We start from the raw sequence: 17,466 nt of genomic DNA, 5'->3' as shown, positions 1-17,466 counted from the left end.
TTTGCTTCAGGTTGAGCGTTTTCAGGGTACGTCCCACGGTGACCCAGAAGTACCGGAAAGGGTTACTTCTGGGTTTCGCCGCTTGCGCATGTGCAGACGCTCAAAATGACATCATGTGCATGCACAGAAGTGGCAAATCACAAGCCACGCACACGCAGACGCGGGTTGCGTTCTGCTCATGTTGTGAACGGGCCTCCGGAATGGATCCCGTTCACAACCAGAGGTATCACTGTATAGGCTGATCTCCTTTACCTGGCTTGACACAGTGAAAGTGGCTCTCACAAAAAAGAATTTCCTGCAGGCTCTTGTGAGATCCAACTGTGTGCGTGCCTTTCTGGCAACCTAGCTGGTTCTGACTGCCTTGTTTTAGATATTGCCACAACGATGGCCAGCAATTTGGATGGCTTTAAACTTTTCGGAGGGACGCGGGTGGCGCTGTGGGTTAAAGCCTCAGCGCCTAGGGCTTGCCGATCGAAAGGTCGGCGGTTCGAATCCCCGCGGCGGGGTGCGCTCCCGTTGCTCGGTCCCAGCGCCTGCCAACCTAGCAGTTCGAAAGCACCTCCGGGTGCAAGTAGATAAATAGGGACCGCTTACTGGCGGGAAGGTAAACGGCGTTTCCGTGTGCAGCTCTGGCTCGCCAGAGCAGCGATGTCACGCTGGCCACGTGACCCGGAAGTGTCTTCGGACAGCGCTGGCCCCTGGCCTCTTGAGTGAGATGGGCGCACAACCCAGGAGTCTGTCAAGACTGGCCCGTACGGGCAGGGGTACCTTTACCTTTACCTTTAAACTTTTCGGAGGAGAGGGCTTATCGATGGCTACAAGCCATGACAGCAGGCTCTGCCTCCATGGTCAGAGGCGGAAATGCTTTTGAATACCAATTGCCAGAAACTGTAAGAGGGGATGGTGCTCTTATGCTTGAACCCTGCCTTTGGAGCATCTGGCCAGAACAGAAAGCTGGACTAGATGGTCCCATTGTTTGATCTGGCAGCCTCTTCTGATTTTCTGATGAAGTAAAAATGAAATGATGTCCAGGTCTGTGCACCCAGATGTGTACAAAAGAAGCCCGTCAAAAATTGTCTTCTTCTTTTTTTGCCCACCTAGGTTCACCAGACAGCCACAGCAGCTATAAATTCCTTCTGGCCATCATCTTAACAGTTACTTTGGAACTAACGTGAAAGCCTTTGACGCAGAGACCCTTCGTTTCTCCTCCTCCACCCAGAATTCACATCTCCGTTGACCAGACTTCTGTTCTCTCTCTCTCTCTTTCTCTCTTCTGCTTTGCTTTCTTTCTTTCTGTCTTTCTTTTCTTCCTCCTCTCCCCACCCCCTCTTTTTTTTCTAAAACTATTTACGGTCTCGTTATCGGTCTTCTTCTGTCTCTGTCTTGGCTTTGTCATCCAATTTAATTAAAAAGAAAACAATGACAGAAAGAAAAAAAAACCTCACCGCCGCCCAATGATAATAATATCCTGGGAGTAAGACTAATGCTGATTATTTTCTTCGTCCGTTGTATGCAGGTGACTTAAAAAATAATAATTTAAAAGCTGGCTAGCCAGAATCCACGTGAAACCATTGTAATTGCACACGAAAGGATTTTCAAGGGCACAGCAACAGGGCACAGGTGGGTTGTTTTTTTTCACCCAACACCAAATGGATCTGAGCACCTCAATGTATCCCAGGCTATATGAGCTCTAGGGAAAGGGTCAGTGGCAGAGTGCCTGCCTTGCATGAAGAAGGTTTGAGGTTCAATGCTCAACAGTATCTCCAGAGAGGGCTGAGATTGTTCTCTGCCTGAAACTCAGGAGAACCACTGCCAGTCAGTGTTGACAGTCTTGTTCTAGATGTAACAAGGTCATTGTAAGGCTGCTTACTTTGTTCCTATTCAAATCAGCACTTTCTCATGAGGACTAGAATCCCCTTCCCCTTCTCCTTTTTTAAAAAAAGAAGGAAACCTACAGAGCTGGGGCACATCTTTCAGCTTCAGAAGCTCCATTCTCAACATACTTCAGTATTTAACACACTCAAGTCCCCAGTCCATATGAAGAATTGGCTGGGAAAGCCAGCCAAAAGACACCCCAGGGAAATCTCCAAAGCCAGTGTGGGAATTGGGTTTCGACCGGTCTGCAGAGATGCTGGAGATCCGCTCTCTCTGCATGACTATTCTGAAGAATTGATTACATAGCAAAATAGTTTAAGACATGGTGGTGGGATGTGGAATAAATTGTGCGAAATGAGATGAATGGTGCTTAGGCGCTGGGATGGCTGCTGGTAATAATAATAATAATAATAATAATAATAATAATAATAATAATTTATTATTTATACCCCGCCCATCTGGCTGGGTTTCCCCAGCCACTCTGGGAGGCTTCCAACAAAGTATTAAAATACAGTAGTCTGTTAAACATTAAAAGCTTCCCTAAACAGGGCTTCCTTCAGATGTCTTCTAAAAGTCTAGTAGTTGTTCTTCTCTTTGACATCTGGTGGGAGGGCGTTCCACAGGACAGGTGCCACTACCGAGAAGGCCCTCTGCCTGGTTCCCTGTAACTTGGCTTCTCGCACTGAGGGAACTGCCAGAAGGCCCTCCGGCACTGAACCTCAGTGTCCAGGCAGAATGATGGGGGTGGAGACGCTCCTTCAGGTATACTGGACCAAGGCTATTTAAAGGTCCCAAATTCACAGTTGGGCAGTACTTCTATTGAGACAAAACAAAATGACCCAACAGATGGAGCTGGAAAGCCATAGCTTGAAGAAGCCTAGGCTAATCAAAGCCAGTGAGACATACAAACTTAAGAATGAAAGAAGAGCCTTTCTGGATCAAATCGATGATGATGGTGATGATGATGATGATGATGATGATGATTTATTTATACCCCGCCCATCTGGCTGGGCTTCCCCAACCACTCTGGGCGGCTTCCAACCAAATATTAAAATACAGTAATACATCAAACATTAAAAGCTTCCCTAAACAGGGCTGCCTTTAGATGTCTTCTAAAAGTCTGGTAGTTGTTGTTCTCTTTGACATCTGGTGGGAGGGCGTTCCACAGGGCGGGTGCCGCTACCAAGAAGGCCCTCTGCCTGGTTCCCTGTAACTTAGCTTCTCACAGTGAGGGAACTGCCAGAGGCCCTCGGCACTGGACCTCAGTGTCCAGGCAGAATGATGGGGGTGGAGACACTCCTTCAGGTATACTGGACCGAGGCCATTTAGGGCTTTAAAGGTCAACACCAACACTTTGAATTGTGCTCGGAAACATACTGGGAGCCAATGTAGATATTTCAAGACTGGTATTATGTGGTCTCGGCGGCCACTCCCAGTCACCAGTCTAGCTGCCGCATTCTGGATTAGTTGTAGTTTCCGGGTCACCTTCAAAGGTAGCCCCACATAGAGCGCATTGCAGTAATCCGAGCAAGAGATAACTAAAGCATGTACCACTTTGGCGAGACAGTCTGCGGGCAGATAGGGTCTCAGCCTGCATACCAGATGGAGCTGGTAAACAGCTGCCCTGGACACAGAATTGACCTGCGTCTCCATGGACAGCTGTGAGTCCAAAATGACTCCCAGGCTGCACACATGGTCCTTCAGGGGCACAGTTACCCCATTCAGGACTAGGGAGTCCCCCACACCTGCCCGCCTCCTGTCCCCCCAAAACAGTACTTCTGTCTTGTCAGGATTCAACCTCAATCTGTTAGCAGCCATCCATCCTCCAACTGCCTCCAGACACTCACTTGTAGAATTTGTCTTCTTTTGCCCACCCACCTCCAGCTCCAGGCCTCCTGCTCCCACCCTCCTTGCAGCTGCACACATTCCAGGAAGCCTTGAGCTGAACAACAACTCTGCAAGATTTTCCCATGAGTGGAGCACGCTCCGGCATCCTCTGAAATATTAACATGGAAGACCGCCAGGCACTTAGACTGTGGGAATGCTAAGGAAGGTAGGAGAGGATATATTGTTTTGATATTATCCCTCCTCACTCACGCTAGTGAGTAAACAGCAGAGCACATTCCCTGTGCAACTTATTGGAAGCAAGTTGAGGATTCGTTAGAATCCGTTAATTAAGCAATCCAGTCTGGATTGTTCCTGCTAAGTTTCCCCTTCATTTCCCTCTTAAAATAATAACACAACACAACACAGTCTTCTTTCAAAGTAAGAATAAAGTGTTATTCACATTCAGTTCACAACAGTAATCTGAAGGCAATAAACACACGAGACGTAACCCTACTGTACTTTTGAATAAATAAGGTATACTATTCATTGTATCAAATTATAGACTTCAATGAAAGTCTCATAAAGTTCAACAAAAAAAAGCAGAACACCCAGTGGATCAGTTCATTCTCTAGTCAGTTCATGCATAAGGTCCATACATGTACAGTATAAGTATCTTTTCCACCTGTCTGTTCAAAGAGTCCAATAATCCCCATGAAGGGTTGTTACAGTTCCACAGAATCCTTTCACAGTGTCTAAGACAAGGATTTCCAGAATATTAGCCTTGTTTCGCCATCTTGCAACCACTACTAAGCTATAAGATCCACTATCCTGTAATATTATATATGAACCTGTTCTACTGATGAAGCCTAGGATGGCGAATAGATACTTATACAGTGGTACCTCAGGTTACATATGCTTCAGGTTACATATGCTTCAGGTTACAGACTCCGCTAACCCAGAAATAGTACCTCGGGTTAATAACTTTGCTTCAGGATGAGAACAGAAATTGTCCTCCGGTGGCGCGGCAGCAGCAGGAGGCCCCATTAGCTAAAGTAGTGCTTCAGGTTAAGAACAGTTTCAGGTTAAGAACGGACCTCCAGAATGAATTAAGTACTTAACCCGAGGTACCACTGTACATGTATGGACCTTATGCATGAACTGACTAGAGAATGAACTGATCAAATGGGTCTTCTGCTTTTATCATTGAACTTTATGAGACTTCCGTTGAAATCTATAATTTGATACAATGAGTAGTAAAAGTAAAGGGACCCCTGACCATTAGGTCCAGTCATGGCCGACTCTGGGGTTGCGGCGCTCATCTCGCTTTATTGGCCGAGGGAGCCGGCGTTCAGCTTCCAGGTCATGTGGCCAGCATGACTAAGCCGCTTCTGGCAAACCAGAGCAGCGTTTACCTTCCCGCCGGAGCGGTACCTATTTATCTACTTGCACTTTGACATGCTTTTGAACTGCTAGGTTGGCAGGAGCAGGGACCGAGCAATGGGAGCTCACCCCATCATGGGGATTCGAACCACTAACCTTCTGATCAGCAAGCCCTAGGCTCTGTGGTTTAACCCACAGTGCCACCCGCGTCCGTACAATGAATAGTAACCGGCTTTACTTTTGAATAAATAAGGTATACTACATTGTATAATATACCTTATTTATTCAAAAGTAAAGCCTTTTACGTCTTGTGTGTTTATTGAGTATGTTGCACGTAACCATAGGTTTGTTGTTGTAATCTGAAGGCAGGCTTTACTTTGTGGTTTCAGCAAAAAGAAGTCTGAGTTACATCTCTGACTTCCTGTTTATGGGCTCCATCCTATGTGAAGGTTGAGCCATGCGCTGGCTAAGAGATAGGAGAATCCAAGAGCAAGAGTCCAAGAGACCAAGAGAGAGATGATTGCATGGCCAGACCTTTTATCTGGTCAGCTAGGATCATGCCCATTTACCTAGTCACACACAGGGGGAGGAGGCGCCAGAGCAGGTATGACAGGAAGTCCTCCCTATCTGGAACCACATTCCCCTGTGTGTCCATTCTAGGCAACAGGAAAACGTTGTACTTGACTGCTCTAGTAATAATACATCCCACAGAGACTTTCTGGGAGAAGAAGGAAATCATAGGCCACTCTCTCTTCTCCCGCTACCAACCTGCTTTAATAAGCAAACAAAACACCTTAATTAGGTTCCTGCATCATTTATTCAAGTTGCCTCCTTTGGCCCAGCAGTACAGGTGCATGATAATTGAAGCTTCTTTACCTATTTCGACACCTGAGAGTTTTTGAGAGGGAAGGCTGTATGGCAGGAGAGAAAGAGGGAGAAAGGGAGAGAGATGTTAGTGAGGGAAGTTTATGGTCTGCGGAGCTGAGAATGTTTAAAAGAAGAGAAAAATGGTGGGATATTCCTCCTCCAATAGAGAGGGCCGATTGGTGTTTTCTCAGCCTGTTTTCTCAGGCAGAGGGCCTTCTCAGTAGTGGCGCCCACCCTGTAGAACGACCTCCCATCAGATGTCAAGGAAATAAACAGAGGTTGGGCAGCTATCTGTCAGGGATGCTTTAGTTTTGATTCCTGCATTGCAGGGGGATGAACTAGATGATCCTATGGGGTCTCTTCCAATTCTACAATGCTAAGGTGAGGGGGAGGACATTGGATCAGTGATGGAACATCTTGCCTTACACATAGAAGGTCTCAGGTTCAGTCCCTGGTACCTCCAGGTCAGCTTGGGAGTGCCTCTGTCAGAAAACTCTAGACAGCTGCTGCCAGTCAGAGTTGACAATACTAAGCTAGGTGGGCCAATGAGCTGACAGTATAAGACAGGTGCTTATTTGTTAAGGGAAGGACCACAGCTCATAGGTACAGCCCCTGCTTTGTATGCCAGAAGTTCCCAGGTTCAATCCCCAACATTTCCAGGTAAGGCTGGGAAAGGATGCTTTGCAACCTTGAAGAGCTGCTGCCAGTCAGTGTAGACAACACTGAACTCTCCGATGGATCTGTGGTCTGAATTCATTTATTTTATTGGTATGTCATCTTCCCACAAAATAAATCACACCCAAAGCAGCTTACAAGAAAGGAACAAGAATGCAATTCAAACAAACACTACAAAACAATTTCATAGGAATGACTTTGTAATAACATAGCAGAATAATAGCAAATATGCTAACATATTTCAATACGATAAATATAACAAGAATACTTAAAATTACATGCAGCATCCAAAAGCAAGAAAACAAAAACAAAGGAGCTTCAAAGTTTCACCTTAGTCATAGAAACACCCCTCATTTGAGGTCAGGTTTCTGTGTTTCTGAACTAGAGCTAAGGGCTGGAACGTAATTCTACTTTGGATTTTCCACTTCTCTGAATTTTGAAATGCAGTTCTCAGCCCAAACACTGTTCGTACCACTTGATGGAAACAGCAGGAGGGTAGAGGGCTGTTGTGTTTGAGTCCTACTTGAAGACTTCCCCTGGAGGTATCTGTCTGAGAGAACAGGGTGTTGGGCTAAATGGGACACTGGCCTGTTCATATGGTGTTGAGGCACCAGAGTTTGCTGGATCAGGCCAGTGGCCCATCTAGTCCTGTGTCTTGACCTCCTGGTGGCCTTCTGGATTCCTGCAAGAGCAGTTTCCCCTCCTATGTGCTCAGAAGCATCACTGCCTCCTAAAATAGAGGCAGAATGTAGCAGTTCCGATTGCTTCACCTCAAAAAGGATATTACAGAGTTGGGGGGAAATTCAGCAAGGGGCAACCCAAATAAGGGGATGGAGTGTTCTTTCCAATGAAGAAAAGTCGCAGCGTTTGGGACTTCTTAGTTTAGAGAAAAGGCAAGGGAGAGACAACACGATAGAAGTTTATTATCATTATTCACTGCGAAAGCCGATAAAGGTTTTTCTCACTCTCTCAAAACACTATAACTCGTACACATATATACTGTAATGAAGCTGAGTGTTGGAAGATTTAGGATGGATAAATTTCTTTGCACAGCACATAGTTAAACTATGGAACTCCCTCCCACCAGAGACCTGGATGGCCGCTGACCTGGACAGCTTTAACAGAGGATTAGACAAACTAATGGAGGGGGAAAAGGTGGGAATGGCCACCAGGCATGTTGGCTGTGCTTTGCTTCCACAGTTGTGATGCTTCTGTGTACTGGAAACTACAGGAGGGGAGAGGGTCCTTGTTCCAGAATCCTGCTTGTTGGTTTCCCACAGGCAACTGTTCAGCCACTGTGAGACCAAGATGCAGTGGCATAGTGTGGGTTGCTAGTGCCCGGGGCCACACAGAGGGGAACGGACAGAGTACGCATGCACATTCAACTGCCTAAAGGTGTCCGCATTACCCAGGAGATTGCAGCTGCGGGTATAAGAATAGAGAAGTCATTCTGTTGTCTGGAGAGGTCACTTCCTGCTACAAATTGGTATGTTCAAATTTTGTGTCCCTAACAATTTTGCACCTGGGGAAACCACCCCAATGCACCACACACACACTATGCCACTGGCTAGATGGGCCATTGGCCTGATCCGGAAGGGCTCTTCTTACAGATAGGTTTAGGGAAGCTGGCTCAAAAGAAAAAGGGACCAGCCCATGCCCTCATCCCACCCCACTCCCGCCACAGAATCTTCTGGCATCCTTTTTGTGACGCCGTTCTCCAACGACGCAAGTGTAACGTGGGTGTTAACGGGGCCCATCGGAGGCTGCTCTTTCCTGACCATCCATCAGACGCCTCCGGTGCCGGTTTCTAAATCACCCCCTTTGATGGATCCCCCGAGTGCTCCTGTGACGCGCGTCATCCCACGGAGCATCTCATCCGTCACCCGCCTGCTGCCTTGGTGTCGGTGATTTTGTCAGGAGAAAGAGCTTCCTTGGGGGCAATAGCTCAAGGCGGGCGCAGAGAAGGTCTGGGCTGAGTGGCTGCTTGGGGGCACAAACCTCCCCTTATTTATGGACCTCCCAGCCTCCGGGCCACGCATTCGAAATGCAATGCCTTCCCATGACAGCTCTCCAAAGGTAGTGAAGATGACTGATGTGGGCCGGTCACCATGGTGACGGATGAGGGACACCAGCCGAGGATCACAAGTAAAGAGGTATGGCAGGGGGTGGCAATCGCTCAGTGAACATGTTCTCGCTGCTGGAAATCCCTATTTTCTGATCTAATGGTGGACGCTTCAGTGGGTTTTTTTATTAAGCCAAATTACATTGCAGAGGGTTGGACTATTTAGTGGGGAACCTGTGACATTCCAGATGTTGTTGGCCTACAGCTCCCTTCATCACCCCTGACCGCTTGCTGATTGGGCTGGTGGCATTTGGGAGTCCAGCAACATCTGGAGGGCTCAAGGTTCCCCATTCCTAAACCAGACCATCACTTGCCTTCACTGCTCCTAGCTACCTCCACCACCACTCCCATCATCCCTGACCATTGGGCATGATGGGAGGGATCCAGCAACATCTGGAGGGCTCAAGGTTCCCCATTCCTAAACCAGACCATCACTTGCCTTCACTGCTCCTAGCTACCTCCACCACCACTCCCATCATCCCTGACCATTGGGCATGATGGGAGGGATCCACCAACATCTGGAGGGCTCAAGGTTCACCATTCCTAAACAAGACCATCACTTGCCTTCACTATCCCTAGCTACCTCCATCACCACCCAGCCTCTTACAGGAATAAGTAACCCTTGGCCCTCCATCATCATCATCATCTGTTTCTACCCCGCCCATCAGACTGGGTCTCCCCAGCCACTCTGGGCGGCTTCCAACAGAAGGTTAAAAGTACATCAACTACAGATTTTGCTGGACACCACTCCCATCATCCTTGACCATTGGCCATGATGGGAGGATTCTACTAACATTGGGGGGGGGGGCAAGCATTCTCCATATTCCTGAACTACTCCATTACTTGCCTTCACTGCCCCTTCTCCACAACTCTGCCTCCTCTTAACGCAGGCCAGAGGAGACTGCAAGTGGTCTGGGTTAAGGTGACCAGATTTTTTCCCCCAATGAATCCACTTTAAATAAAAAAATACTACACGTCCAGGCCATTGGTGCTGCAGTGATGGCGGTGGCAGAGGAGCGGCCACCACCTTGACATCAACCTCCACGTTTCCCCTTCTCCGAGGCTTCTATCGCCTTTCTCCATGAGCCTGGGCAGCCCCTGAGTTGTTGGTTCTTTGGTGGTGGTGGTGGGGAAGCGGTGTGCAGTGGGTCAGGCGTGGAAGGTGGAGAAGGAGGGCTGAGAACAGCAGTGGCGGTGAGGCTTGGGCAGCGTGATGCCTCCCTTCCCATCGGAGTAGCCCCAATCCCATTCCCACTTGCGTGCAAGCAGGAGGGGGCTGGGATCCCTCAGCTGGGAAGGGAGGCTTCCCATTGCCTAACTGAGAGATCCCTGCCCCCTCCTGCTTGCACGCAAGTAGGAGTTGGGAGGCTGCTCCAACAGGCAGCATGAAGCCTCCCTTCACAGCTTAGTTGCTGGGGTCACGGGAGGTGGAGGCAGCCCGGAAGCTGCATCTTAGAGCCCCTGCACCACCATTATATGGGGACTTCTGAGCAGCTCCTGAAGCCAGCCAGAACCACCTGCTCCGGGCTACTGAGACTGCCGCTGCTGTGTTTCCCGGGGACATTAGATGAAATCCAGCGACATTCCAGGGATGGAATTTGTCTGGGGACTTATTCGCAAATCTGGGAAACGGGGACGTCTGGTAACCCTAGTCTGGGTGCTAATGGATTCCAACGTCCACCTTCTCTAACCATTTGCCACACCATCCAGGGCTCCTGGCAGTTAAAAAAGTCCAGCAAACTCTTTCTAGCTGCTAAAAGTTCTGCTCAGCAGACAGCATAGTTCTTTCTCGAGAGAGAGGAAATTAAAAGGTGTTGATGGGAGGGAAAGAGACAGCGGGAGGCGGGTGGGTGTCCACGGGGAGAAGGACATGAAACGCATCATCTGAAGGAGAAAAAGTACATAAAGGAGAGGCTGCCTTAGTGGACAGCTTGTCAAGAGGCACTTAGCACTATTAATCAACACTGTCCAGAAAGCCACTGACCCTCTTGGGCTTGCAAGGGGGGCAGGTGAGGAGCGTCGAATCTGTGGCAGGTTGTGAGCCCCCTTCCAACAGGCAAAACCTTTTTTGTGTTTCGCAGTGAGAGGGAATTGCTGCTGACAAGGTGGTCCCACAAGCTCCAACACCAAAATGTCAACGGGAATGCTGGGATAAACTCGCCACTGAGGTCTCTCTGACCTTGGGGAATCTCTCCCCAGAGGAGGCTTCGCAAACTAGGTTATTCAACCACAGGACCTCTACGCTTTCTGTAGATGTTGAGGGCTGCCTTACAGAAAACCTTGTCTAGCTCAGCAGCAGAATCTCTCCAGGTTTTCTCGCAAAGGGCATTCTACCAGATTTTTTTCAAATAATCCGGGGACACCTTTTTTTTTTAAGAGAGGGAAAAAAAGTTATTAAAAAAATATTTTTTTAAAAAAAATTAAGTACAGTGGTACCTCAGGTTACATACGCTTCAGGTTACAGACTCCGCTAACCCAGAAATAGTGCTTCAGGTTAAGAACTTTGCTTCAGGATGAGAACAGAAATCGTGCTCCGGCGGCGTGGCGGCAGCAGGAGGCCCCATTAGTTAAAGTGGTGCTTCAGTTTCAGGTTAAGTACGGACCTCCGGAATGAATTAAGTACTTAACCTGAGGTACCACTGTAATATCTTCTCTTCTGTGGTGTCCTCTGTCACATGGCCTTCCTCTGGGCCCCGGCCTGATCTCTTGGAGCACTAGCCGCCATGGAGTTGGCTCGGGTTGGGCCTGGGCTCGGCCACGTGTCCTTGCCCTTCCGGTGCTCTCCTCCCTCTCTTCCTCAGTGGCAGCAGCAGCATCACAGCAAGGTTGGGGCTCCCCTCTTTTTTCTCCATCCTCTTTCTATCTCTTCCTTCTCCTTCTCCTCTCCTCCTTCTCCCTGTGTGAACTCCAGGATTTTTACTTGCCCTGGAGTGCTGCTGGGCAGTCGGCCAGGTGGCCAGGTGCTCTCGCTCCCAGCTCGATTTGAGTCAGGGTGGAGGGGGGTCAGCGGTTCCCCCAGTTGACGCGCCGGGTGTCCCTGGTTCCCCCTCGGCAGCGGTAGCAGCAGTCTCAGCAGCCTGGAGCCAGCCTGGTAGTGCAGTTGGCTCTGGTTGGCTTCAGGAGCTGCTCGCTGCCGTGGCGCCACCATTTTGCCTCAGCGAAAGTCCCCATATGATGTGTCTTGTGCCGTTGAACCAATCACGCAACATTCATTCCCTACTAATAAATCTACAACACTTAAAATATAAATCTGGGGACATTAAATGAAATCCTGGGACATTCCAGGGACGGGTTTTTGTCTGGGGACAGATTTGTAAATCCAGGGACTGTCCCCGCGAAACAGGGACATCTGGTAACCATAACCTACCTGGATATTGAACTTGGGGCTTTTCGCAAGTCGACTCATAGAGTCATGGGAGCGTAAAGTTGGAAGGGACCATGAGGGTCATCTAGTAAAATATGTCGGAACCTGCGTTCGACCGAGCTCCTCCGAGCCCCTCCGGAATTGCCCTCTGACGATAATTAACAACCTGAGCCTCTGATAAGGCTCCAAGCATTATCCCATTCAGCAGAGTTTCATAGCAACAGAAGTGACGAGATTTATGAGCTACATTGCAAGGTTTTATTTTCTAGCTACACAGACAGAAAAGAAATACACCCTCTCTCTGTGAAAGCAGAGAGCAACCGAAAAACAAAGGAACAGGAAACCAGTAAACATCACTGTCTTCCGTGAGACTTCCAACAGTCTGGAATCCCTGGAATGTAAACAGAGTCCTGTGACTCCAAGCGGCTTCACAGTGGCACAAACAGAAACTAACATCCTCCTCTTTTCTGTGAACACCACTGGGCAGTGTGTCAGTACAATCAGTATAAACCCAGTTTCTGTACATAGTTACAATGTTGATCCTTCAGAACAACCTTGGACAATAAGCAGGAATTTCATTACCTGGCAGGTAGGACACCGTTACGAGTCCTTTCTGAACACATTCTCTAGCATGTTGCAGCTTCAACTGCAAGTGCTTCGTGCTTTGCTTACAACCTTCAGAAGTCAGCAAAGCCAAACATGCTTTGTTGTCCTGATAAACCTGGATTGGACACAAAGCCCTGGAGAAGAGAAGACTGAGAAGGGACATGACTGCCACCTTCAAATATCTAAAGAGCTGTCATGTGAAAGATAAAGCAAACTTGTCTTCTGTTGCTGCAGAGAGTAAGACCCGGACAAATGAATTCAAATGGCAAGAAGTGAGTTTCCGACTGAACATCAGAAAGAACTTTCTGACAGTAAGAGCTGTTTGACGGGAGAACAGACTCCCTCAGAAGGTGGTGGACTCTCCTTCCTTGGAGGTTTACATGCAGAGATTGATGGCCATCTGTCATGGATGCTTTAGCTGAGATTCCTGCATTGCAGGGGGTTGGCCTAGATCAGGGGTCAGCAAACTTTTTCAGCAGAGGGCCGGTCCACTGCCCTCAGACCTTGTGGGGGCCAGACTATATTTTGAAGGGGGGGGGGATGAATGAATTCCTATGCCTCACAAAGAACCCAGAGATGCATTTTAAATAAAAGGACACATTCTACTCGTATAAAAACACACTGATTCCTGGACCATCCGTGGGATGAATTTAGAATGCAATTGGGCCAGATCCGGCCCTCGGGCCTTAGTTCTATGATTCTATAAAGGTAAAAGGACCCCTGACCATTAGGTCCAGTCATGGCCAACTCTGAGGTTGCGGCGCTCATCTCGCTTTATTGGCCGAGGGAGCCGGCGTACAGCTTCCAGGTCATTTGTCCAACATGACTAAGCTGCTTCTGGCAACCCAGAGCAGCACACGGAAACGCCGTTTACCTTCCCACCGGAGTGGTACATATTTATCTACTTGTACTTTGACATGCTTTCGAACTGCTAGGTTGGCAGGAGCAGGGACTGAGCAATGGGAGCTCATCCCGTCATGGGGATTCGAACCGCCGACCTTTTGATCGGCAAGGCCCAGGCTCTGTGGTTTAACCCACAGTGCCACCCGCGACACCACAAAACAGTGCAGTGTGGAGTACTCCTGACCAAGAGTTGTGTGCCCTTTTCAAGGATACTCCCCAGGCCCTCACCACTGATTCTCTGTTCTGCCCCTCCCCCAAGCATTCCAGGACCCACTTAGCATACTCAGCCCTAATTTATTCTAAATCTGGGGTGGGGTGGGGTCCCTTTACAATATTTTTATCCAAATCTTGGGCTATTCCCCCTTTTCTTACTCCCCACCAGCCTGCAGATATCTCCACGTCACACAGGGGCAGCTTCCTGTTGGCTACAATATGAGTTTCCTATTATTACATGGGGAAAAGCTGTACTCCATGATTTTTTTCTGCTCCCGTTTTCGTATTATTTAGGCTGAGTTTGTTCAACCCTTCTCCCTCCGCCACCCCTGCCGTTTTGCATCTGAAATATACACTTAATATGTTTAAGAATTTTCTTCTCCTTGAACTCATTCATCTCCTTTTCTTATTATTATACAGACATATTAAAATATATATCTAAAACTCTCTCTCTCTCTCTCTCTCACACACACACACACACACACATACACACACTCACATACCTTCCTTGTTCTCCAGGGGCTATTAACTACGAATAATTTATCCTGGAAATTTGTTATGTTAGAATTACCAATTAGATATGATTATAACTTACCGGGGATAAAGCTGCACCGCTGTTGAAAAAAAACCTGAATCCCATTAAAATCAAATTAGCATATATTAGGTGAAAGATGGGTTTTACTGCAGTGCACTCAAGTTTTTTTAAAAAAAGATCTGAAATGCGGCGCCATTCGTGCAGTTCAAAGCAGCCGGTCATTTGCAAAAGCTCTGAGCCATTGGATGGTGATGCTGAGCCTGTGTGGCCAACAAGTGGACTTTCCAGAGGCCCTAGCCAAAGAAAAGATCTCCCATAAAAAAATCAGAAGTGCCACTCTCTTATTTTGGGGAGCTAAAAATAATACAGTGGTAAAGGTAAAGGTTTATTTTATTTGTTGCACTCATATCCTCTCTCTCTTCCAAGGAGCCGAGGCGGGGGAGTGACTTAGGAAGTTTTAATAGTGGACGCGGGTGGCGCTGTGGGTAAATGCCTCAGCGCCTAGGGCTTGCCGATCGAAAGGTCGGCGGTTCGAATCCCCGCGGCGGGGTGCGCTCCCGTTGCTCGGTCCCAGCGCCTGCCAACCTAGCAGTTCGAAAGCACCCTCGGGTGCAAGTAGATAAATAGGGACCGCTTTCTAGCGGGAAGGTAAACGGCGTTTCCGTGTGCGGCTCTGGCTCGCCAGAGCAGCGATGTCACGCTGGCCACGTGACCCGGAAGTGTCTTCGGAAAGCGCTGGCCCCTGGCCTCTTGAGTGAGATGGGTGCACAACCCCAGAGTCTGGCAAGACTGGCCCGTACGGGCAGGGGTACCTTTACCTTTACCTTTAACAGAACAACAGGACGTGGGTGGCACTGTGGGTTAAACCACAGAGCCTAGGACTTGCCGATCAGAAGGTCGGCGGTTCAAATCCCCGCAACAGGGTGAGCTCCCGTTGCTAGATGAGCGCCACAACCCCAGAGTCGGCCATGACTGGGCCTAATGGTCAGGGGTCCCTTTACCTTTACCTTTACCTAGTAACAGAACAACATCATCTCTGCCTATCAAAATGCCCAGAAAGGGGAAGGGAGTCTTTTTACCTGATGCTGAAATATCGAGGATAGTTCCAAACATACCTCGCTAGGGAGAGCATTCTGTAGATGGGGAGCCAACACTGAAAAGGCCCTGCTCTCCCTCCAAGCCTGGAGATGAGCCTCAAATGAAGATCTAAAAGTCCAGGTAGGTTCATAGCAGGTGGAGCATTCCAGCATACCCTCCAACATTCCTCCAATGAAAATAGTGACGTCCTATTCCATAATGAAAATAATTTTATTCTTTATACCCCGCCTATCTGGTTGGGTTGCTCCAGCTATTCTGGGCAGCTTACAACATATGTAAAAACATAATAAAACTTTAAACATTTTTTAAAAAAAACCTTCCCTGTACAGGGCTGCCTTCAGATGTCTTCTAAAGGTTGTATAGTTGCTTATCTCCTTTGCTTGGAGGTCACATAAATCTGTAACCCGACAACATTTCTCCAATGAAAATTGGGGCATCCTAAGGATTGGTGGCTCTGTGGGTTAAACCACAGAGCCTAGGGCTTGCCGATCAGAAGGTTGGTAGTTTGAATCCCCGCGACGGGGTGAGCTCCCGTTGCTTGGTCCCTGCTCCTGCCAACATAGCAGTTCGAAAGCACATCAAAGTGCAAGTAGATAAATAGGTACCGCTCCAGTTGGAAGATAAATGGCGTTTCCGTGCGCTGCTCTGGTTCACCAGAAGCGGCTTAGTCATGCTGGCCACATGACCTGGAAGCTGTACGCTGGCTCCCTCGGCCAATAAAGCGAAATGAGCACCGCAACCCCAGAATCGGTCATGACCAGACCTTATGGTCAGGGGTCCCTTTACCTTTAAGGATAAGTAGGACATTCTGAGATCAAATCAGAAACCAGGATGGCTTCTGTAAATATAGGACTGTCCCTGGAAAACAGGGATACTGGGCAGGTCTGAAAGTATTGGGATCAAGAGTTGTAAATAGCTTTAAAGGTTAGAACTGTCTACACTGAGTAGCAGTGAGACTCCAGGGTTTCCAGCAGTCTGTTCTGGAGTTTAGCATGGTATACGAAGCAGGTGCTGGGTGCTGGTTAATTATGTGTAAACCGAGGCATGCGGAAATAGCGCTGAGGATATTTCTCCACCAAAATCTTCAAGCCTGGGAAACCCACCCACCGTTTCAGCTCAGAAAGGTCCCCAGAGCGCGTCGCGTCGACAGCAGGTGTCTCTTTCTCCCCGGAGGATGACGGGCCGGGCCTTTGAGCGAAACCTCTCTGCCACTTAATTCTAATGCCGCCCCGTCTTCTCAAAAATGCAGTCGCTGCGGAACGGTGCAGCTGTGCCATAAAAGTTTTATGCCCTTCATAAAATGCCTTGGCATTTATGTCCAGATGAGACATCAAAAAGTGTATAAAACCACATTTTAAATATTAAAAGACCATCCTTGCTTTTTCTCCCCAGCGTTCAAAGAGAGAGAAAGAAAGAAAGAAAGAAAGAAAGAAAGAAAGAAAGAAAGAAAGAAAGAAAGAAAGAAAGAAAGAAAGGGTCCTCATGTCCTCACAGAGAGGAAGGGGACACCATTCTGTCAAGGGCATCATAAATCAGGCGGCATGTGTTTTGATGCACTGGGGAGACTTCCTTGCATTCTCAAGGTAGCGGTGAAAGTCTTATTTATTTGCTATTACTTCTTGCATTGTTTGATCGCTTGTCTCAAAGTGACTGTCAGGGAACTGCCATCGGAAAGGCAGGCGGTGGAAGGGCTCTCAGACGCGAAGAGAGACTCAGCAGCAGAGGAAGGTACCAGCAGGGGGGGGGGGAAGAGCTCAGAGAGAAAGTGAGTCGGAGGGAGGGCTCCGAGAGACTGCCAGTGAAACAGTGGAGAAGTCTCAGGACCCCCCATAGGTACACCCACTCCTCGCCGGAAACTGTCTCGCCGAGAATCCCGAAGACGCGTTTCCGTTAAGGAACTTTTATGTTGGAGCAGATTCCGCAAACGGCCACTGTCGGATTCTGCTAGCGATTGAGGGAGTCATGTTTAAGGGGGCTCCGCTTAAGGCAGAGTTTGAGAAC

At 48.4% G+C, this 17,466-nt stretch overlaps 1 protein-coding gene across 2 annotated transcripts in view; it reads left to right on the top strand.

The window, feature by feature from the left end:
- The window catches only part of IGSF21 (immunoglobin superfamily member 21), a 225,794-nt gene extending 224,355 nt beyond the window's left edge, over positions 1 to 1,439 (top strand). For both annotated transcript variants that reach the window (XM_083750256.1, XM_083750257.1), the window contains one exon: positions 1,102 to 1,439. In XM_083750256.1, coding sequence (XP_083606382.1) covers positions 1,102 to 1,175 — 74 coding nt within the window. In that variant the 3' untranslated portion in view covers positions 1,176 to 1,439. The remainder of the gene's footprint in view (positions 1 to 1,101) is intronic.
- The last annotated feature ends 16,027 nt before the right edge of the window (positions 1,440 to 17,466 follow it).

Source organism: Podarcis gaigeae, assembly GCF_964106915.1.
Source record: "Podarcis gaigeae genome assembly, chromosome: 8".
In the NCBI taxonomy this organism is placed as follows: domain Eukaryota; kingdom Metazoa; phylum Chordata; class Lepidosauria; order Squamata; family Lacertidae; genus Podarcis; species Podarcis gaigeae.
The sequence above is the reverse complement of the archived record's forward strand: the minus strand, read 5'-3'. Positions and strand labels throughout refer to the sequence as shown.